Source organism: Perca flavescens, chromosome 14 (genome assembly GCF_004354835.1).
Source record: "Perca flavescens isolate YP-PL-M2 chromosome 14, PFLA_1.0, whole genome shotgun sequence".
Lineage (NCBI taxonomy): Eukaryota > Metazoa > Chordata > Actinopteri > Perciformes > Percidae > Perca > Perca flavescens.
In genome coordinates this window covers 27,387,096-27,411,575 of record NC_041344.1, presented here as the reverse complement: position 1 = coordinate 27,411,575, position 24,480 = coordinate 27,387,096, and the positions used below count along the sequence as shown (strand labels likewise).

At 39.9% G+C, this 24,480-nt stretch overlaps 1 protein-coding gene across 1 annotated transcript in view; it reads right to left on the bottom strand.

Annotated features, from left to right (window-relative positions):
• Window positions 1-24,480, bottom strand: part of khdrbs3 (KH domain containing, RNA binding, signal transduction associated 3) — a 126,974-nt gene that overhangs the window by 1,634 nt on the left and 100,860 nt on the right. The window contains exons 7-8 of the mRNA XM_028597706.1: window positions 21,141-21,223; window positions 3,473-3,525 (exon numbers count right to left, since the gene is read on the bottom strand). Coding sequence (XP_028453507.1) covers window positions 3,473-3,525; window positions 21,141-21,223 — 136 coding nt within the window. The remainder of the gene's footprint in view (window positions 1-3,472; window positions 3,526-21,140; window positions 21,224-24,480) is intronic.

The following is a 24,480-nucleotide window of genomic DNA, read 5'->3' as shown; positions in this document are numbered from 1 at the left end:
GGCACGGTCCACTGTACCTTACTGTCTGTTAGCTCTGCTATCATTTAAGTGCACTCTGCGGCAAACGTGTCCTTGTCCCACTTTTTACTGTATCTTGTCAAAGGCTGACACAGTCTTGTTGAACTTTGTTTCCAGGCTCGATAAACAGCCTCTAACCCAGAGAACAGTCACTGAAAGTGCTCTTAAACATAAGACGCCATTATTGTCCTCTTGATACCCTGCTTTTGCCTTGCTTAGTCTGTCAAAGCACTTTGTAAACTCCGTTATCAAATGGGCTATTTGCATGAAGTTATATATTTGGATTAAGTACATGAGTGTCATAGTTAACTTGCGATTAATCGCAAATGAATTGCACAGTTTTTGATCAGTTCCAGATGTACTTTAAAAGTGGTATTTGTTCACGTTTTTAATGCTCAAGTGGTACGTGCACAGAACGTGCGTGCGTTAATTGCGCGTTAAAATAAAATAGTGGTGAAAAAGGAATTTGCGTTCACTCATTAACGCTTTGAATTTAATAGCCCTAGAATAAAGTAATTTTTATTATTATTACTGTGTGACTATGGCACACACGCTATCATACTGCAGGTTAGAGATTGTGTATATTAAGCTGAGCAGGATGAACTTGATGTGTATGAAAACACAAAGACGGCTATTATCTTTTGAATGCTTTTCGCACACTGAGATGTTTAACATTCCACATGAACTCACATTGAATCTATTTTGTTCACGCACAAACTGTGAAACGCGTGTTGAACTCTTTATTTATGAATGAACATTTCGCAGAGAGTAAGGTATGAGCACCCTAACCAGCGGCCTGGGGTCGACTGAAGTGCTGGTTCTTTTGACGGTGTGGTTTTTAGAAGTTTTAGTGAAGTCAAAGTAAAGAAAGGTAGATGTGTAAAGTGACTTTGCAGCTCCAGCATCAGCTTGTTAAAGTCTCTCTGCGTTTGACAGTTTCTTTTCTCCTCTGAAGTAAGAAAAGCATCAGCGCTTGAGGGCAGCATTTGGCATTAGGATTTTTTTTGCAGTCAAAAACTAAATTCAAAGTCAGTGCACAAGGTTTCTTGAACTTTTATACTAACACTATCTTACATTTTTAAGGTAATTTCCTGTAGTTTATTTAACACTGTAACTGGTCATTAGTGGATTGTTTTCACCTAATGAGCCCCATGAACTGAAGTAAAATAGTAGGGGTGTACGATTCAGAAAATGTCACGATTTAATTCAGATTTTTACGCTCACGGTTCGATTCAATATCGATTCTCGATTAAAAAAATCATTCACAGTATGTAAATGTAGTTAGTAGTGTAGTTTTCCCATGTATGCGTATATATATATATATATATATACAGTGGGGGAAATAAGTATTTGACCCCTTGCTGATTTTGCAGGTTTGCCCACTTACAAAGAATGCAAAAATCTACAATTGTAATCATATGTACATTCTAACAGTCAAAGACAGAATCCCAAAGAAAATTCCAGAAAATCACATCATATGAATTTATTAAAATTGATAACCATCTGATGAGGAAAAACAAGTATTTGACCCCCTGGACAAACAGCAAGTATTCTGGCTCCTACAAGCCAGTTAGTCTTTCTTTAAGACACAGCCCCAATCCGAACCAATTATCTACATCAAATACACCTGCCTCACCTCGTTACCTGTATAAAAGACACCTGTCAACACCCAAACAACCAGCATCCAACATCACCACCATGGGCAAGACCAAAGAGCTTTCTACGGACATCAGGGACAAGATTGTTGATCTGCACAAGGCTGGGATGGGCTACAAGAGAATCGGAAAGCAACTTGGAGAGAAAAGATCAACTGTCAGTGCAGTTATCAGGAAATGGAAGAAGCACCACACCACCGCCAACCTCCCTCGGTCTGGGCCTCCACACAAGATCTTGCCTTGTGGGGTGTCCCTGATCATCGACGGTGAGGAATCATCCCAAAACCACAAGGGGGGGAACTGATGAATCAACTGAAGGCAGCTGGGACCACAGTTACAAAAAAAGCGGTTGGTAACACACTACGCCGTCATGGATTGAAATCCTGCAGCGCACGCAAGGTCCCCCTGCTCAAGAAGAAACATGTACAGGCCCGCATGAAGTTCGCCATTCACCACCTGGACGACTCAGAAGAGGCCTGGAAGAAGGTGATGTGGTCAGATGAGACCAAAATAGAACTTTTTGGCCTCAACTCAACTCGTCGTGTTTGGAGGGCAAAGAACACCGAGTACAACCCAAAGAACACCATCCCCACCGTCAAGCATGGTGGTGGCAACATCATGCTTTGGGGGTGCTTTTCAGCCAAGGGGACAGGACAACTCCATCGTATTGAGGGGAGGATGGACGGGGCCATGTATCGTGGAATTCTGGACCGACATCTCCTTCCCTCAGTGAGAGAGCTGAAGATGGGTCGAGGATGGGTGTTTCAGCACGACAACAACCCTAAGCACACCGCCAAAGCAACAAAAGAGTGGCTGAAGAAGAAGCACATCAAGGTTCTGGAGTGGCCTAGCCAGTCTCCAGACCTGAATCCGATTGAAAATCTTTGGAGGGAGCTTAAAATTCGAGATGCCAGGCGAAAACCTCGGAACCTGAATGATTTGGAGGCTGTCTGCAAGGAGGAGTGGGCCAACATCCCTGCCGAAATGTGCACAAACCTTGTCACCAACTATAAAAACCGTTTGACATCTGTGCTGGCCAATAATGGCTTTTCTACAAAATATTAACATGCTGTTTGTCCAGGGGGTCAAATACTTGTTTTTCCTCATCAGATGGTTATCAATTTTAATAAATTCATATGATGTGATTTTCTGGAATTTTCTTAGGGATTCTGTCTTTCACTGTTAGAATGTACATATGATTAAAATTGTAGATTTTTGCATTCTTTGTAAGTGGGCAAACCTGCAAAATCAGCAAGGGGTCAAATACTTATTTCCCACACTGTATATATATATATATATATATATATATTAGGGCTGTCAAAATTAACGCGTTAACACCAGGCGGCGCTACTCTGTATTGTTGCCCAAGTAATGAAAACCGGCAGCTGATTGGACGAACGCGTCACATGGGTTTGTTTTCTCCGGATATTGAGAGCCAGACTGTCATGGCTATCTATCCATCTATCTATCTATTATGTGATTGCAGTAGACATACAATACAAAAAATTTAATTAAAATATGAATTGATTTTTGGAATTCTATGAATCGATTTTGAATCGGTAGAGCTTGAATTGCGATTCGAATATGAATCGTTTTTTTTGCACACCCCTATAAAATAGACTCTGAATTGTGAATAAATCAGTTTAAAAGTGCATATTTTGAACGTGCATGGGACATCTCACATCAACCAGATGCTATGACGACTGAGATGAAGCCAGCAGTGCAGAGTCAGGAACTAGAAATTAATGTTCTGAAAATTGGCAAAAGATATTTGGGAGGAAGAGAGGTCTGTGACTCACCGTATGAGTCATATGATTCCCCACTGTGTCCATATTCATAGTAGTCATCTGAGCTGTAAACAGAAAGAGAAGGGAGGTGAATACATAGGAAATAAGAGAAGAACAATCAATGCAACTTATTTTCAGTATTATGGTAGAAGATCAAAGTCATATTTATCATGATGCAATCACATCTAATTTCCACAGTGGCAATAAGGAAAAACACACAGAAAGTGTTTTTGATTTCAGATATACTCTGCTGGATATAAAAGTAGAAAAAGAAACCAGAGGCAGCTTTCAATCACTCAAAAGTTCTGCCACATTTGTGGTTTTACAAGGCAATTTCCTTCCCCCGTATCTCTGCACAAACTTCCAGTTCCATTTCACTGCATATGGAGATCTATGAGAGGTGGCAACTTTAATGAAAAATAAAAAGATGGGGAGGCGAGTTGCATAGCGGTTCACTTCTTGCTTATTTATTTCTTTATTTGCGGTTGCCGTCGAGATGCTGACAGAACAATCCTGCGTCAGAATCATTCAGTAACAGCGCTATCATTCAAGAGGGGCAATTCATCATAAGGCTGCCACTGAGCCGACACCAGCCATCACAGCTGGGTCCTCTCCGCCTGCCTGTCTGTCAGTCAGTGTGTCAGCAACAGCAGCACCTCTCTGCTCTCCGGATTAGAGAGCTGAAGGCGCCATCCAAAGCCCCGACACACCGCATCAACACCGGCCGACTGCTGAGGGCACAGAGGTGACAGTAATGGCACACCTCGGTGGAAGTAATGAAGTACATTTGACTCCAGTTACTGTAACGGAGTAGCTTTTTGCGGTGTGATCTTAAAAAGCCAACCTGAGGTCTGAGAGCTTGAGACACTCCGCTCCTCTATCAAATTACACCAGTTTGCAGCACTCCAGGAAATCAATCTCTACTACAGTAATTCTGTCTGCTATTAAGTCTGCGTCCACTGAGCACACTCATAAAAAGCAGCTGCAAAGCAATAAACATATTTCGGTAGTTATTAATCTTCGTTAATCTTTCCACTTTGCATATTCCAATAAATTCATTGACAAACTGAAGATGTTCCTCTCAGCGTTTTCTCTATTATACAGAGAGGTACTATTATTTAAACGTGCTACTGTATGGTGCCACTATGACATAAAGTGCCATCATGTAGGTTAGAAGATTAGGTTTGGGCATCGAGAACCGATTCCTACTTGGAATCGTTTCAAAAATTACGATTCCACCGGAATCGTTTCTTTATTGGAATCGTTCGGAATCGTTTGGAGGATTTGGTTTCAAATCTTATCATGGGTTCCAAAATTAACATGCACAAGTTTTGGTTTCTGTAGCGGCCAGGCGCTTGTTGTGTTGTAGCCATGGTGCACAGTAAGCAGTGCTCTAGTGTGGCTTTATTTTACATTGAAAAATCCCCGTCAAACTGCAACCCACCTTTGAATCAAAATAAAATGTTCCTCTTATTTGTGAATTAAGCATGTGACCCGTTTTAACTCCACCACTCAAAGAATCGGAATCGAGAATCGATAAGAACCGGAATTGAAAGGAAGAATCGGAATTGGAATCAGAATCGTTAAAATCTAAACGATGCCCAACCCTATTGAAGATACAGAAAGCTATTGAACTAGAAGATTGTGTGATTATAACACAAATTCTCTCTACGTTAAACATTTTGTACTCTCTGTTTGTCATGCTTTTGGTATGCTTCGCCAGTTGTGAAAAGCCACCTATAATCCTGCTGAAGGACCTGTTAACACCATGCTAAATGCTACAAGTTAGCTAAAAGATTAAATTGGTCAGTTGCTGTACATCAGCATAGTTAGCTAGTTTGCTAGTTAAGACAGCAGACTAGCTAGACAAAAACAAAATGAATGGAAATGTGCAATGTAATGCAATATATTTTAACTTACTCATTAATGTGTTGATGCACAAAAGAATAAAATCACTTTTTGAAAAAAAAAAGTATGAAATATTCTAATGATGCACTAATGCACATTTGGCCTTAATTTTAATCATGGTAACAAAATTAGAACAAAACCACTACTCTTCGGTTTTACCCAAATCACAAATTAACTAATTCATTTTTTTCCCCTCATACCTCTTGTTGTGTGTAGCCATAAGGTAGTTTTATTTGCCCAGGTTTTGTCCACCACTTCACGCTAATAAAATGCAAATAAATGCAAATGTGTTCCTCCCAGCACTGAAACATTACATTTAAATTTTTTTACTGTAATTTGTCTTTCCAGAAAAAGTGTTCCTATTACTCCGGATAATCCTCAGAACACCCTGTCAACAGTTTTCATAGGGACTATTTCTTCAGTAGAAAGTAGTTCCAGTGAAACCCATTCAACTCTGTGTTCTGTGGATCATCCAGAATAATGACAATATACTTTGCTTTTACATTTTTGAAAATGTGATTCTTCTTTGTTTTGATCCATTGCTGAATATCAGTAAAGGAAAGAGATGCTTTGTTGTATTGTGGGTGAAGTGCTCCTTACTTTGGAAGCCTTCCAACAACTGATAATGCCTCTCAACAGCAACGGCATGACAAACTGATTGGTTGTTTTATGGTTTTCTGCAACAATTTCTTGGTGAGGATAAACAAGACGACATGACCAATTGAGGACAGTGGGAGGAATCGTTTTTAGGAGCACTATTGCGGCTCAATGAGACAAGAGACAGCTCCCTACAGAGGCTTGCGCCTTTAGTCAGGCTTTGCATAAATTTGGCATAGTTCATAATTTAACTACAAACAATGCCAAGCCAGCAGAAGAGAACAAGGCTTCCCCCCTGTGCTAATGTAGTCTCCATCCAAGAAGCGCGGCCGTGGCTGCTGTTGCTCTGAGCGTGAGGTTTCCAGTCAGCTCTTGTGGCAGAGGTGCCGCCATGCATCTGCCACGGGTGACAAGTCACTGCAATATCGTTGACACCATTCATTGGCAGCAAGACGGAGAAGAGGGGGAGACAGAGAGAGAGAGAGAGAGAGAGAGAGAGAGAGAGAGAGACACACGTGGCAACTGAATACGTGTTTTGGCTCGTTATGTTGTGTACTCCGAGACAAGCCCTGACAGGGTGCTAAATAATTAGATTTCACACTTTGGCAAAATGCAGAGGTGTATTCCAGAGGTCGCCTTGAAAATAAACATCAGTTTTTATGAATGTCAGGTAATCAATTTGCCACAAATCACAGGTGCTTGCAGATATATTAGGAATATGCATGTGGAATATTGGGTGATCCTGGGCTTTTTCTGTACATATTTCCTCTGTCATATTCAACTTGAAAAAAACGATTGAAAAAAAATTGGCTTTCAGCATTTTCCCTCTGAAAAATAAAAAAACAGCCCTTTTCACTTAATTCTTGAGGTTTCTTAAAGGTTGTCAGAGACAGTTGGCCTAGTGCTGCAGGCAATAATCATGCATGGATCTGCTTGTCGTTCCTCTGGGTAGGTGGATATTATTTGGATTTTGTCGTCAAATAAATGACATTTACGTTTTCAGCAGTTTTGATTGCATTGCAAATTTGCAATTTGCTTTATGTTATGAGGTCACAGTTTGCTACTTTTTGGAGTGTGGTAAAGTTCTCGTACAACTTGAACAGCTGGGCTAATGTTAGCTATCGTTAAGTCAACCCTGTAACATTAGCAGTCAGCTATTGAAGCAACCTTAACTAAGAGGGGCATGTTAAGGAAAATGGGGATTGCCTGGTCTTTGTATGGAATTAGCAGTCTCAAATGTTATTAAGCGCTGCTTAAAAATGTCTTTTAGCGGGCCCAGTAGTAAAGTTAGTTAATATATTTGGTTTCATATGAAAATAGACGATCCAAGGAAACCATTAATAACAACCAAGTTAGGGCTTTGACTTTTGCCCAAAAGTCATATTCGAAGTTCGTTTGTTTATTAATATTAATATTTGAATATATTCAAATATTTATTAATAATATTTTGACCATTAAATGCCTTCAGTTTAAAAAAAAAATAATTAAAAGTCAGACCCTGGATTAAACACAAACAGTATGCTTTCGACAGGAAGTTTGGAGCTTTCACCGTAGCCTAGGTAAAGTGGTCTGATCTTTATACTCGCGTATTGGTGTGTGCGTCGAGCCAGTGTATGTGGGCGGTGTAGCCAACTTAGCGACTTTCTTTCACAAAAGCGACTAGCGACAAATCTGGCGACTTTCTGTAGAAAAGATAGCGACTTTCTGTAAAATAAAAAAAGAGTCGCCGGTATTGTCCAGCGAGCACGCAATGTATTTCTCTCCTGTGGCCGCCGAAACAGTCACCTCTCTCTTCTGTTGTGTGACTGAGGAGCAGCCCCGCCCTCCCCTCTCTCTCCTCATGTGCAGCAGCACTGAGAAGGCAGGTAGAAAGGGGAGAATGGACAGGATGCGGGGCCGGTGTAGGTAGGAGAGACAGCGGAACGCGACGGGAGAAAGACGGCGCTGAGCTGGCCTGGCCCTGGGCAAGCCAGCCTTCTTTGAGAATTAGGGGGGAATGCAACGGTACCGAGCCACGGCCGAGAGACGTGCGTCGCTGCGACGTGTAGTTACATTTTGAAATGCGTGAAAAAGCCTCGGAATCTGAACTGAAAACAACGTTTACAAGCAAACGCATTTACAAAAAATAATGCCCATAACAGGTTCGAATATTAAAGGAACACGCCGACTTATTGGGAATTTAGCTTATTCACTGTAACCCCCAGAGTTAGACAAGTCAATACATAACTTTCTCATCTCCGTGCGTGCTGTAATGCTGTCTGACGGCTCCAGCGGCATCAGGCCAGCACAGAACATGCAGGTGAATGGTTCCAGCAATCCTACTGCTCCGAATAAGTGACAAAATAACGCCAACATGTTCCTATTTACATGTTGGGATTTATAGAGTCACAGCGTGTACAAAAAACAACGTAACATGAGACACAGCCATCTTCTAACTGTAAACAAACTGGGAACTATATTCTCAGGCGGAAGAATATAGTACTTGGGCGGAGTGATATGCTCACAGCAAGCCTGTCTGAGAATATAGTTCCCAGTTTGTTTACTGTTAGAAGATGTCTGTGTCTTGTTTTTTGTACACGCTGTGACTATACAAATCACAACATGTAAATAGGAACACGTTGGCGTTATTTTGTCACTTTTGTCACAATTCGGAGCAGTAGGCTAGTTGGAACCAGTTACCTGCAGGATCTGTGCTAGGCTAAGCTAATGCTGGAACCGTCAGGCAGCGTTACAGCACGCACGGAGATGAGAAGGGTATCGACTTGTCTTACTCTGGGGGTTACAGTAAATAAGCTAATTTCCCAATAAGTCGGCGTATTCCTTTAAGGGCTGGCTAATATTCGTTTGAATATCATTATTTTTTTTAATATTCGAATGATATTCGAATAACAAAGTTCGGAGTCAAAGCCCTAAACCACGTCATGCTTGTCGATAAGGGGGCTAAAAGTATTTCTGAAAAAAATAATGTTCCAAAGTTAGGCCAATTTCAAAGGAGTCTCTCACCTCAAGATTTCAGAATAAAAATGGATTATACAGGTAATTAATGTCTTCCTCCATACGTGATAGAACTGATTTGTTATCATGTTTTACAGTGTAGCTGTTGCTATAACTACAGATTTAAGATGATGTGGTAAGTTGAACTAAAAAGAGTACAAATTTAACATTTCCCCGACTTACTGTAATCATGTTTATTAGTACAGTAATTGCCACACACCCTGTTAAATACATACTTCTTCATTTAAGACCAAATGTATCTGCAGTTGTACATGCTTGACCCTGATACAAAATGATAGTATAGTAAATCAGCGCATGGTTTTTATGGGATTTGCGGTTTGAGGTCGGACCGCAGATCTGGTATCTACAGGTCAGTTTGGGTTATGGAATTAATTGGTCATATGTGCAGAAGGCAGGACGGGTGCGGTATTGCAAGTTGTGATGCCAGGGTGGGAGTGGGTCTTTAAAATCAGACAAACATGAAGTTAACTTTTCCCCCCACATGGATTAATACTGACTTTTTAATCTCATAAATTGCTAACAGCAAGAAGACACAACCTTTAAAGGAATATGTGCAGAATCACAATACGATTCAGCTTCATATACTCCATAGAAAACTGTATCATCTTGAATACAAACCTTAAGACACATCCTCCATTTTTTTATGTTCAGGTTCCTTCAAGTAAAACAAGAAATGTTGCCAAGTGGAAATCATTTAAGGTGTTAAATATTAAAGGAAACTTTAACCTGCACACCGTCTCCACTGCAGCGTACATTCTACATTTATCATCATTGATTCCAAATCACAGCTTCGCCTTTGTCAGAAATGCACAGCTGGCAGCATGAACAAAAGCATGAGCTGAGGTGCCTGGAGTGGTAAGATCTCACTCCAGATATTGCCCTGTCATAGGTGTGAAAGTGCTTTGACTTTCGAAATAGGTCAACTTTTGATTTGACATTCATTAGCAGAAGGCGTCCGCTGGTTTGTGTCTCCCCAAACTTCACCGGCCAAGAAAACAAACAAACACATCTGTCTAAATCGCAGGCGTGGACCATGAGAGGCAAACACAACAGATAAGTGGGTCTCTTTAATCAGGGATCTGATTCCAGACCTACTTTTCCACAGGTAAAGACCCTGCTTCTCTAGCATATCTCTCATCTCTGTAAATGCATCGTCTTAAGCACGGATGTTTCCGTTCCTGGGCACCACGAAACAGATGGCGGTGTTAAATCTGAATGATGTAGTACACGTCCCTAGTGGACTTGTTTGGACTTTTTTCTTACGTCGCCATTACTCTTCCAGTCCTCTGTGATAAATTTGAAGAAATCTAGTAGGACATTACGAGGGGCTGCAGAGGTAATACAATGCCAGTGTAATGTGGAGAGGCTGCGTTTCTTTTGTTACCCTATTTCTTGCATATTGCTAAGTTTAACTTATCAGGACTTAAATCCTTAAGCAAAAATACTTCCTTGTGTAATATGTTTCATTCATTCTTGGCGCAAGGGTGAAAAAGTGAAATGCTGAGAAAAATGCCCCACCCCGAATGCTCCGATTTCACTGGCTCTGTGGTGATTTCCACTATAAAACAATACAAGAAAAGTGGATGAAAAAATATGACGCTCACAAATCTTCAATTCAAAACCCTCTTTATGGATACACTGGTGATTGCTCAATGTGGTGGCTGATTGCAAAGCTATCTCCAATGCTGACCCCCTGCTGAAGAGTCACAAAGAAAGAAAAATGGCATACGGCAAAGATTTGACTTTACAAATTAGTCTTTTTTTCTGGTTTTGAACAGACCATTTCTTTTGTAAAGTACATCAAAATCCTCCTTCAAAGGAAATACTGCCTCCTTAAGTCAAGTCGGTCTACATTATTTTTTTAAATCCATCATTTGGAAACATGTTTGGGTTGTTACATTGTGACTATCTGGAATATGTGAAATACTGTTATGTGTTTTAAGAAACATTACATTTACAATTGACAACATGCCACTTTTTGTCTTGAGACAGAGAGAGGTGTAAATTCTGCCCTCCTTCCCCTTAGATGGTCTAATTCCCGTCACAGCACCTGTCACTCATCTTGACAAGCTGTCTACCTTGAAAACAGCACCTTGGTACCCAGCATCTGTGTAGCACCGCAGGCATTTCAGAGGCAGACAGCTAACGCAGCCAATCTAAACCAAGATACAAAAAACACAATGCTGATATTCCCATTGTACTAAATGGGTGTTGTCTGCCTTACGGCCCCGGCACAACAAGCACACCTCAAAGAAGTAGCACTGACAAAGGAAGGCTCAAACACATTGAATCACATGCAGTTGAACACAACACAAAGACTTTAGCTGACAGCTTTCTGACCATTGACATGCCCATGGGCCGTAGGCACCACAGACATTCAGTTATGGCCCAAATGATGTGTTAGGGCTCTTTAGTTTAGGTTCATCCAATGGCGTAACTTGAAAACCATTGCGCTGGCTACCATTTTTAGCCATGCTAACAGCATGGCTCTTGAAATGGCAATGTCAACCTGGTTGGTTGGTCCACCGTTTTGGTCCAGACTAAAATATCTCAACAAATAATGGATGCATTTCCATGACATTTGGTGCAGACATTCATGGTTCTCCGAAGACAAATCCTACCTTTGGTGGACTTTGGTGATTCCTGACTTTTCTTCTAGTGCCACCATCAGGTTGACATTTGTAGTTTGTAAAATGTTGCAACAACTGTTGCATTTTTGCCGTCTGGCAAAAATGACACAGAAAATAACAAGGGACCCGGGTCACCCTCTTCATGGTAATTTGACTGGCAGAGTTATGGAACGTATTGGTAGGCTAAGGCCTCTTGTGACACAAACTAAGCAGTATGCTCTCTCCTTTATACCTCAGACTATCAGACAGCACAACAAGCACTTTAAAACGTAAACTTTTATAAATTCTGTATTGTATTTATGTATTGTATTTTATATTCTATTTATTGTATTGTATTTATGCTTTATTTTTTATGGGCACTAAGGCGGGTATGAGCACTGTAATTTCCATTTTTATGGATGAAATAAACTTGACTTGAGTGCCATAGAATTTGCTACACACATTCATGTCCCCTTCAGGATGAATTGTAATAATTTTGATCTACCCTTAACTTATCATCTAGTGCAGAGATCTTCAACAGGGGGTCCGGGATCCCTAGAAGGTCCTCAGAGTTGCTGCTGTGGGGACGCTAAATTATTGTTTGATGGTTTAAAAAAAGGAAATATGCTTGAAAAAATACATTAACATGAATCCAACATATTATTAGTAAATATATTGTTATTTTTGAACACAACATTGATGATAGGCTTACTGGCCTACAGCTAAGGTAGCCATAAGATAACTATCCACAGATACAGTTAAAGTTAAGAATTTACTGTGCCACATTTTAACATTAAAACATGATCTAAATATATGAATATGCCAAACAAATTTAAAAGCTTAGTATTGTATGCACCATGAAACAGGTATGTGTAAAAACTTTAGGCTGCCCTACACGTTATTGTAGGCCCAGTTTATTATGCAACTTCATTTTATACAATATATGTAGTAAGGGGTCCCTGCTCCGTCTCTTTTTCAGCAAAGGGGTCCTTGGCCTAAAAATGTTGAAGACCCCTGATCTAGTGGCACCATTAGGTCAAACTTTTATGACCAAATACCTACAAAATTAATGACATTCCTATCAGCCTGATTTGTGCTAGTTAGAAAATGTTAGTATGCTAAAATGCTAGGATTAAGATGAACATTATATATGTGATTTTCATTCTGAGCATGAAAGCTCTTCATTCGGCTTTAACTCAAAGCACCACTGTGCCTAAGTCTCAGCTGATAGAAAGCTGTAGACTCTTAGTCTTGTTAAAATAATATACAGTAATTATAATACAAGTTTATCTAGTCTAGTACACCTATTGTCGACTAGCATTAGAACTGTCACCAACTTCCACCCAACTACCAACAGCACTGGTTTCTACATGTTCTTCTGACTATTTAGCTGCTGAGATCCATTGATGACCACAACACAGCTCACCATTTACAACACAACATAAATATGAGACAGTCTAGATAGAGCATAAACTTCCTATTCCTATTTCCGCATTTACAGCCCCCTACTTTTCTTTGGGCTTAATGATTCACTGATATGACCAAGGCATTTTATAGCAGTAAGCTGGATGTGTGTTTTTTTGTTGCATTCCTTTATATCACAAAACTAAGCAGGCTGCCACAAGCATATGGTGAATGTCGTTTAGCATTAGCAAGTGTTAGCCACCTTAAATCCTCCCTGTGTTGTATGTTGTTTGTCTGAATGTGCTTGCAGGAAGATTCTAAAGTGTCAAGGCAGTTGCCATGTTTGATATCTTGCTCTTCAGTGTTTGATACAGAGGACCCTGGCAATGAAATATACTTACATCAAGCTGTAGATATATTAAGGCCTTTCTAGTATTTGGTAGAGTAAAAATGACTAACTTGGCCCTAAGTTGTTTATTGAATAACACTAAGACTGGAGGATGGTGTGTGTGTTGGTGAGGATACTTGTTTTCAGTAGCTTTGGTGCCCTTTTCAAGCAATCGATTCTAAACTGCTACACCATGAAACGTAGAAATCCAACCACTCTCCTCCTCTGTTCTACTCCGTGCCCGTCTCTTGTATTAAGATTTACAGTCGTTCCTCAGGGGTGCATCTGCCCTTTAAAATACTGTCACACAGCTATCCTTGTGCCCTCAGGCCTCCGAGATCCAGCCTACGATCTAGCGTACCAAAGCAAGATTCGAGGGAAGGTGCGAGGTGTCAGCAGCCGGCAGTCTCTGAGGTGTCAAGTATGAAATAATGCTTTGATCGCACCCGAGCTACGAAAGACAACCTCGCTGTGACCTCTCCAAGTGTCCAGCCAGGGCCTCGCCACAGCTGTCAGCTCTCTCATTTCCCTACAGAGACGTCACCTTCTCTTTGCTGATAAAATTAAAGACGCTCTCTCCACACAAGCAGACGCCTCTAGCCTCCTTGACCTTAGCACTTGATTGGTACCGAAGCGCTGCAGCTTCTGATAACTCTGAGAGGAAGCTCTCTGCTGCCTCTCCAAAAAAAAAATGATGGCTCGGTGCTCTGTTTTGTATAAATATGGTAAGAGGACGCTGTGATCTAGGAGCTGGCAGACCGACTGCCATGGCTGTCATGCTGAGGTAGCGTTCCACAAGGTTCCCCCGGGCGTCAGCTCTCTTTTGAAACATGTAAATTTCGCAAAATGTCTTCAGGGCATCTAAAAAAAACCAGCTTTTTAGCTTAAGTCTCATATCTTAAGGTTGTATGTGCCTTAATTGCCATTCAAATTTAATTGTGTCTAAATTACTAAATTCTGGCTGTTCTGTGTGACAGAATGCGAACAGTATAGTGACACTGGTGTCTTGTCTAATTTGTCAGTGGTTACTGTGTTTTGTCTTTGTGGACGGTTATGTGCAGTAGCCAATAACATTTTGTACCAGTTAAACCGAGCAGAAAACATTAAGATTATATCACTGTCACTGCCCAACAGTGATAGTAACATACATGTACTGTAAATGTTAAAGCCAGTATCGTCCATGTAGTTTTGTTATGTAATTACAGTAGTATTTTGAAATTATTCTATTCCATTTAGTTTTTGTTTTTACAGAAATTAGGCAATCCATTTTCTTGGCTGTAATTCAAACCGAAATATTGTATTTTATACTTCACAATATTTAACCGACAGCTTTAGTGACATAATGGAGTTCAAAGGGCAAAAAATACAATCAAAATACGATGCAGTAATAAAGATTTAATTAGCCAGCTGTAAACTGAATGACACAGTTGACAACATCACATGAAAAATGAAAAGACTTCTTACAGGTCACAACAGACATTTCTCTGCTCAAACTCGACGTGTAGGTTTTAGTGTATTAGTGCTTACAAAGACAAGTCTTGGACAATGCATAACCGGGTTAAATGAATGATTTGTCCAAATATGTGCTTTTACCTTTTGATAGTTAATTACATTTTGCTAATAAGAATGCAAGCAAGCAGCTTTTTGTTTACATTCAACACGACGGCCACCGAAGCGCAGCAAGCCTTTGATGCCGCTGTCGCTGCTACGTCCCCTGGATCGTTGGTCTGATTGGTTGAAGGACTATCCAATTGCGCCCAGAGGCATTTGAGCGGCGTCCGTTGATGCCGCCCCTTTGTTACAACTGAGAAGGGTCTGGTGTCAACCAGGCTAACCAATGATTCCACCTCTGAGTACGGTAATGTGCCAAACGTGCCAACAAAAGCAGGCAAGAAGAAGATTACAACAATGGATGTCAACAACTCAGGATTTAAAATAGAAAAAAAACTAAATGCATTCCATGCGTTTGTCAAGTTTTAAACACACCGTGTGTTTTGATGCGAAACACTGAATGTAAACATATTAGGTCTGTCAATCGATTCAAATATTGAATCACGATACATTGCATTATTGTCTATAGTTTACTAACTTAATCTCACATTTTTATCTGTTTTAAGCGTACAAATTTAACACTTAAATAATGTTTCGTACTAATTTACAGTCTCTAGCTACAGCCCTTAAAGAAAACTCACTTTTAAAGCTAGTTCACCTGTTACTCTCATTATTTCCTTCTTTGAAAACAGCCAGGAGTTGAGTTTTTATTAAAACAAAATTATGACTGTTGTGGTAACTGCATGCCAAATTAATCAGAGCACACAAGGCTATATGACCGGTTGCTGACAAGCATTTGAAAGGCTAACTTTTTAAACGGAGTGCGACCATAGACTGTAAAAAGAGAATGAAACTGGCAGTTAGATCAACTTACGTATTAGTCGAAGGTGCCAGAACACATCCTGATTTACAAAACTAACGTGCGTCCCGATGCCCAAACCACAGAACGCTCGGTGTTAAGAGCGCATCAAAACAATTAGTGGCGTTAAAAGGAATTTGCGTTAACTCGCGTTATCACGTTCATTTTGACAGCCCTAAAACATATCTTTGTCAATTATCAAAATCATAATTTTCTGATGGCCAACCAATTAACTCACAAATTAAATCACAAATATCGAGTCCTCTGGTAATACTGTGTCTTCTAAGGAAATTCAGTTCAGATTTTTATCAAAAACCCACTGTGGCAATAACTTTTTTTAGAATAGTAAGATCCCTTTGATAACCACCTATAACTAAATCTATTTCATGTGTTATGATGAGGGCTGGGTATCATTAAAAAATATTCAATACCAATACCAATACCATGACTTTGATACCGGTTCCTGAACGATACTTTTTTCCATACCAATTTTATTAAACAAAAAGAAATTACATTACGGCACAAATATTATTATTTATTTTTCAGCTCCTACTACGTGAGCCCCGTCTCAGTGCGTAATGCAGAGTTTTTCCTGCGTGTCTCTACGTCGTGTACCGTTAGACAGCCAATCACAAACATTACTGTTTACTTACAGATCTTGGTCGACTTACAGATCTTGGTAGAAGCATGCCGCGTGCTTATTGGCTCACTGACGCTGACGAGATTTGCTCCTTAGGTATTGAAATTTGGTATTGAATGATGAGGCATCTTTTGATACTCGATAGTAAGGAGGCAATTTGGTAGGTGCCTAAAAAGTATTGAATTCGGTACCCAGTCCTAGATATGGAAAGATGTTCCAAGATAATTAAGGTAAATCAGTAAATCCACTGATGCAACACCACAATCTTTTAAAGAGCAGAAGTCTTTTAAAACCACCTTCTCCCTTTCCCTTCTTGTTGGCAGGCCTGTTTCTAACATAAGCCACCAGGGTAATACCGTGACAGAGAGACTGTAAATTGTTCTGCTTGTTATCCTCCGGCAACTGAACTCCTGCCACGCAGTCAGAGCTCAGATTGGTGACTGGTAGCTCCTTAGACCTGAGAAACATTGTTAGGAGACTTCTCGTCCACACACACACACACAAACACACACACACACACACACACACACACACACACACACACACACACACACACACACACACACACACACACACACACACACACACACACACACACACACACACACACTCCTCGAGGCCCTGCTGCAGCTGGGACATACTATGAATTTCCTCGAGCTCGGGGTGAAAATAAAGCACCTTTGTCCATCAAAAAGCTAAATAGGATTGTGACAGTGAAGAGGAAGCTATGGAGGGACAGTATTATGTTGCAGTATTAACTGCAGTAGCTACAATGCAATTATCAAAGGTAATACATAGATAACATAGCATTATAATAGCATCAGAATGTCTTCTATTCAGAACTTTGTACATACGCTTTCATGTCCTGTCTGCAGTAGTAAACACACTAGGGCGGGGTGATCAAACTTCTAATCAACATCATTTTGAATTAAGATATTGGCTTCTTAAGATTATAAAAACAAGATAATGGCGATAAAATGATGATTGTGCCATTCCGTTTCACGCTGATGGTCTCGTTTTGTCATGTGTTATACTTCCAGGGAATCCCTTTCTCTTACAGCACTGTGCTTTCGCCCTTTTTTTGCTAAATTACTGACTGGAATATGTTAAATATAGTTAACCAAAATGTTGAATTTATGTTTAAGAGTTTTCAGTACGTTGTGGCAGTGCAACAACATATTTGATCTAATTTGTTGTGGTCTAATTTATTTTTTATTTATTATTTGTTTATATTGACTATATGTTCAGGAGTTTTGTGTAGACTGTGGAAGTGAACAACGTTACAACATTGTTGATCTCATTTACTTTAATCTAATGGATTTTTATTTATTATTTATATATTATTTATTCAAATGTGTATATAATATATATATATATATATATATATATATATATATATATATATATATATATATATATATATAAACACACACACACACACAGTATATTATTCATATCATTTTTTTTTTTTTTTTACATTTTTGTATTTGATTTTCAGTTGAATTATATTTAAACATCAATAAAATCAAAGTTCAATATATGCACCATGTTTCCAAGTCAATGAGTAATTGTGTTAAATAATCATAATCTCAGTATTGACCAAAATAATCGTGATTATGATTTTTGTTGTAATCAAGCAGCCATAAAAGAAAGGACAAACAAAGAGAACAAGCCACACATAATGTTTTATGTTTATGGAGAAATGTCCATAATCAATACAAGGCTGGCCGAATCCCAGAAATACTGCATAAAGCTTATGTTGTAAACATGCACAATGTCAGCCTGCAGTAACAGCTAACTTTTCAACCCAATCCAGGACACAGAAACAAGAGAAGAAGTAAGTGAATCAGCTGTCTCTGGAGGCACAGGCTGCCATGTCTGGGCCCTATTAGTTGCTTTGTTTCCCACCAGATAACAGACATCAAAATCTCTTTGAGTCGACCCAGCCTCAAGCCTTTACATGATGGACTCCATTTCTCTTCGGTGCCACCGCCCCCTGCTCCAACCACCATCACCAAAACACCCCCGACATTATTCACGAGGCTGCTTATAAAACAAATAGCTGCAGATTCCCGAGGCGGACCTGTGTTCCCCCCCAGTGAGCATCTCTACACCCGACCACAAACACTTTCAAGATACATCCCTCGACGTGTCGTGAGAGGGAGAGGGGTGTGTGTGCACATGTGTGTGTGTGATAAGCCCCCAAAAAAAAAGAGATAACACAAAAGATGGATGACGCCTGGGTGACATACAGCCTGACACCTCCACAAAAGAAAACATCGACCACCGTGCTCACAAAAGCCAAAGGACAGATGAATGTTCTTCTTTCTTCTCTCGTCTGTTTTCATCTTTTCCAGCTGCTGCCAATGCAATCCAATTTTTGACACACTAAATGTGGCAACAATCACTCTTTTTTTTTTGAAGTGGCACAGTCGGGCATACATAAATGTAGCACACTGTGTGCTGATGGAATACAGTGGGACACCAACAAACCAAAGAGAAAGCCTTTGACCTTGTGCGGCTTGGGGAGTGTGATAGCTCCCTAGATATAAGAAAATCAATATTCTGCATTTAGCCGTGCAAGACCCTCTGGTAAAAGGAGCAACGTACCACTAAGACTGTTTATTTTGCATTGACGTGAGAAACACATGGAGCACAATGCCCCTTTGGCTAGACACTTTAAAGGGTGATTAAAACAAAGATAATACGTTTAGCGTAATGAGCTGCAATTAATGTGATACGTAACTGAGTCGGCTGACAATACGTGATTTAAGATCCTGCTATGTATCCAATCTTGTGCACGACTATTTTATTTGAATGAACGTCCGTTTCATTCAAGCCATTGCCAAGTTAATACAAAGCTAATTATGACTATCAGCTCCACACAACTCTCTCTATATTTCTCGATATGGCTATGTTTACAAAATGGTGTTGTCCGGCGACTTTCGCGCGCAGCGGCTCGAGGGTTGCGTTTTACGTCACTGCTGAGTTAGGAAACAGCAGCGTTCAGCTTTGGAGACAAAAAGACTGCTGCAACAGGTGAAGGCATGGCTGAAAACCCAAAGAAGCGCCCGCGAAATGTTTCAGTCAGTGATTGTACTGCTAAGAAAAGGCCGACACGTTCAGCAGAAGAACTAAAATCCAAAAAGAGAGTGATCACCCAAGGCTTGTGTCATGTGGCTGCACCGACAGTGTTGTTGTCATCACGTAGAATGCCTCATGGGGGAGACAGAAACTATGCACTATAGCTTTGAAATCCACTTTTTATTAGTAATCTTAAAAGACAACTTTAAAGTTAAAATTCAGTCAGTTAAAATGTTTCACACTTCACAAAATACCTCACTGACATAAAGTGTTCTTTCGAGATTCAAACAGGGCTCTAAATGAGCATAAATGACTCCTAACAGCTAATGCACCATAATTCTGCTGTTCTGAACCCAAAAGACTTTAAAATCTCTCTGGCCCAACTGGCCAGATTGTAGCGATGGTGGTCTGGTCACTCAAGCAGTTTGGAGTCCTGTCACTGTCATGTTTTTGCTCTGGTATGAACTCTAAAGAGTGATGACATGATAACCCAGTTTAGATTCCTGAGTTATTTATTCCTTGTAAGTACACTCAGTAGCCAGTATATTACACCTAGCTAAAGCTAATGCAGTGTAATACAATGGTCCGGCACTCAAATCCTTCCTTCTTGAAGGTTTTAATGCTGTTTTAGAGAGGTGTTGATTTAACTAAATGATCATTTAGGAGGATGTAGTTTGAGGTGCTGTTTAACTATATTGCCTTATACAGAGAGGTGTTTCTGTTATTTAGCCTTCCCTTATTGATAGAAATTGTGTGGACAATATAACAGAAACAGTTTGGTGCACGGCAGGAAGTGTTGAGTGGGTTTATTGGAGCTGTTTTGCGTTGTCTCTTGCCATTAGTAAAGGGTTTCTTGAAAGCACTGGGGAATAAGTTTGTGAGTCATTAAATCAAAACATTGAGCTGAAAGACAGGGAACTGTTAAGTCAGGGGAATTTTCTTTGGAATTAATATAGGGCTGGGCGATATATCAATATTCGATAGATATCGTGATATGAGACTAGATATCATCTTACATTTTGGATATCGTAATATAACACAAGTGTTGTCTTTTCCTGATTTTAAAGGCTACATTACAGTAAAGCGATGTAACTTTCTGAACTTACCAGACTGTTCTAACTCTTCTATTATTTGCCTTTATCCACTTAGTCATTATATCCACATTACTGATAATTATCAAAAAAATTGAATTAGAAAATATATTGGGGAAAACACCAATTGCCATCCATACATTATCGCTGCAATATCGACATTGAGGTATTTGATCAAGAATATTGTGATATTAGATTTTCTCCATATCTCCCAGCCGTAGTTTACAATTTGTGACTCTCTCATATTACAGTTATTTCATACATTAGTAATGTAAAAATATTGATGAGTGCAGCTTTAAAAGTAAGTCAATGACTTTCAATTTATAGAATGAAAGTGGAATGTGCTACATACTTGAAACAAACACCTTCCACCTCTCTACATACAGCAAAGAGAGGCTGCTTCCTCTACTGGCACTCAACCTAGAAAATGTGTGTGAATATTATGGCACAGAAATGTCCAACATGAACATAGGCAATACTGTGCTGGTAAATGCCTAATAGTAAAGGCACTTTGGATAAAATAGCAGAACTTACTTTTGTCCTTGATTACTGTAGCTGGTATCATACGATTCATATCCTTGGTCATCGTAAGCTGTTCCGTAGTCGTCGTCATATTCCTGAAGTAACAGAGACAAAATGCAACCAGTCAGATGAGATGCAGACAAGGAAAAATGATTACAGGAAATATACTGACATTGAAGAGATGCTGATATGACAACATGTGCAACAGTATAAACCTGTTGAAATGTAGAGCGGTGAGAGGGTGAGAAGACAAATGTTGGATTAGAGCTGCTGTGTGCTCCATTGTTCCATATTAAGATCATTTTCAGGTTCATACTATTTTGGGATTCTACTAGAACATGTTTACATTATGTAATGTAATGTAAAAAAACAAAAAACAAAAAAACATTACTTTTCTCAAACTGTCTTTCTGAATATACCTTTATTCACCCTCTGTCTGAAACGCTCCGTTTTAGCGCCTGTCTCTTTAAGACCCCCTACCGAAAAAGCCCAGTCTGCTCTGATTGGTCAGTGTATCCGGTTCTTTTACATCTGCACTCTCAGCGTTTCTGCATATTATTTGATACTTTCACAGCATTCAAAAAAGACATGGAAATCTCACCATTTACAATATGGAACATTTAAGTTGTGACCTAAATACCTTTACAATTTCAGCATCTTTTAAAACAGTGGTTCCCAACCTGGGGTCCGGGCACCCCCAGGGGGGGCGGCAAAGATCACAGGGGGGGCGCAAGTCTTTATTTGGTTTGAGGTTGAGGAAAAAAAAAATATTTACACATGTTAAAGAAATTATGATAATACACTAGAATATATAATGTATACAAAAGTCTATATAAAAACTTTATATTCTGTTGTATCCTCGTTTTTCCTGCCGTCACGGCATCACTATTTTATGAATGAAACATGGCGGAGAAACGTAACAGTGCTGATAACTCCTCTGTATCAAAAAAGAAAGTAAGGCTCTATCTCGAGAGTTACCTCAACTTAGGTTTCGGGGCTCAGCTTTTCTTAGACATGAGTAGGGTGGGCGCCAAGGAAAAAAGGTTGGGAACCACTGTTTTAAAACACCATAAAATGCTTACAGGGTAGTTGTTTTTTTTAATGACACATTGCAATGCACTGAAGCTTTCAACTTAGCACAGATATAGGTCAATCTGCTGCTGTTGGTATAACAGCCAATACGCAGCACCACTAAAGTAGCAACTGAAGCCCTGCCCTTGTCTCTGTGTCAACTGACTGACAGTGGGATGTAAAGACTCTCGCTGTGGCAACGTTTCATCACCACCTCAAAGGATGAGCCTTGAACATCTGTTTGTGCTCCAGCAATCTGCCCCGTTCCCCCTTCTGCACTCCACCCAGGCTCCCGCCTAGAGGAACATCAAAGCGAACCAGTGCCGCACCCGTCCTAATTTGGGATAAATGGGACTTATGTTCCACAAAAGGCGCCGACCCCTAGCGACACATCTCTCATCCCCCACACACTTCTTGGCTAATTCCATCCCCCTGATTTGCATGCTTGAAATTAATGTCTGTTAAGATTTAGCACCAGAAGAAAATGCTCATCACATCCATATTATTATTAAGGCCCTAATTCCTGATTAGAAACATGCATTTGCCAAATGACAGCATTTGAATGGACTCTTTTTATCTTTAATCCTCCAGAAATGAAGAAAACAGTGTGTACTGTATGAAGGAATCACTCTTAACAAAGAGACCCGGATGTGGTAATACTTCCTTGTTTCTGTGTGAAATATTTGGTGCAACAGTTGTCAATATTTGTTTTCTTACACTGTGTGGGAAACCTGGCAGGTGCATTTTGGGAATCACTTTTATATGCTCAAACCTCTCCTTAGTCATCCCATTGGGTGGCTTTCAAGACTTGTTTGTATTTCCTTTGTTGTTTGCGTGTGAGGGGGAGGTCTGTTGGTTTATGTGGAGGTCCTTTTATTTGTCTATAGAGGTAGCTCGAGGGGAAATTAAGTCCCTTCTTGCATTTGTAATTCTGCAGTTACAAGAGCTTTTCCAAAGTCAACAATTCCCCGTGCTAATGCAAGGACTAAGTTTAGTTTCGACAATATTAAACCCCCCTTAACACTTAAAAAAAAAAAAAGGTAAAAGCAGCGGTTTTCAAAAGTCTTATCTAAAGGAATGAATTAAAAGCACTTTTCAAAAGCGTAGATCAAACTTAGACTTTGAATTGCAATTTCCTGTCATAGTCTTTTTCTGCCCAATAAAACTCTGAAGAGGAAATAATTCCCTTGCAGGGTGAAAGAAGATTGTGGACATGATTTCTGGAGGGAACAAGCGTGAGCAGGAAATCTAAATAACATCAGGAGGAAGAAGGTTGATTTGAATTTTGAACCTTGGAAACACTTGTAGTTCTGTTTGTAGTCCTGGAATAATAGTTATTTAACAAAATAAATTATATATTATATATATACACACTCACACACACACACACTTTACTACTATGCCACTGCCCAATTTAATGCAATCAAGCTATATAACTGTGAAGGTTATTCTGCTCCATTTGTGTTGTGTTAGAGGTTTACAATTCATTTATCTGAAACATGGTCTAACTTTAAAGGTCCTATGACATGCTGCTTTTTGGATGCTTTTATATAGGCCTTAGTGGTCCCCTAATACTGTATCAGAAGTATCTTTTATATAGACCTTAGTGGTCCCCTAATACTGTATCTGAAGTCTCTTTTATATAGACCTTAGTGGTCCCCTAATACTGTATCTGAAGTCTCTTTTATATAGACCTTAGTGGTCCCCTAATACTGTATCTGAAGTCTCTTTTATATAGACTTTAGTGGTCCCCTAATACTGTATCTGAATTCTCTTTCCCGAAATTCAGACTTGGTGCAGAATTACAGCCACTAGAGCCAGTCCCACAATGAGCTTTCCTTACGACTTGTCATTTATCTGTCTGTAGCTTTAAATTTTATTGAGGAGGAGAGAGGGGGGGGCAAGGTGGAGGGTGGGGGTGTGGCCTTGACCAACTGCCATGCTTCACTGTTTGAAAGCCATGATGTCTCTCTTTCTCATGGGTGGGCCAGATTCTCTGGGTGGGCAAAGCAGAGAAAGGGGAGGTAACCTTTCCCCTTATGACGTCATAAAGGGAAGATTCCAGATCGGCATTCTGAGCTTTCATTTTCTCAAACGCAGAGCAGGATACCCAGGGCTCGGTTTACACCTATCACCATTTCTAGCCACTGGGGGACCAAAAGTAAAATGTTCATGCCATGAGACCTTTAACCCGCTAGTGCTATGTATTTGCATGTAATGGTTGTTGTGTGTACCAGGGGTAACACTGGCCAACTAAAAGGGACATTTCCTATATTTGCAG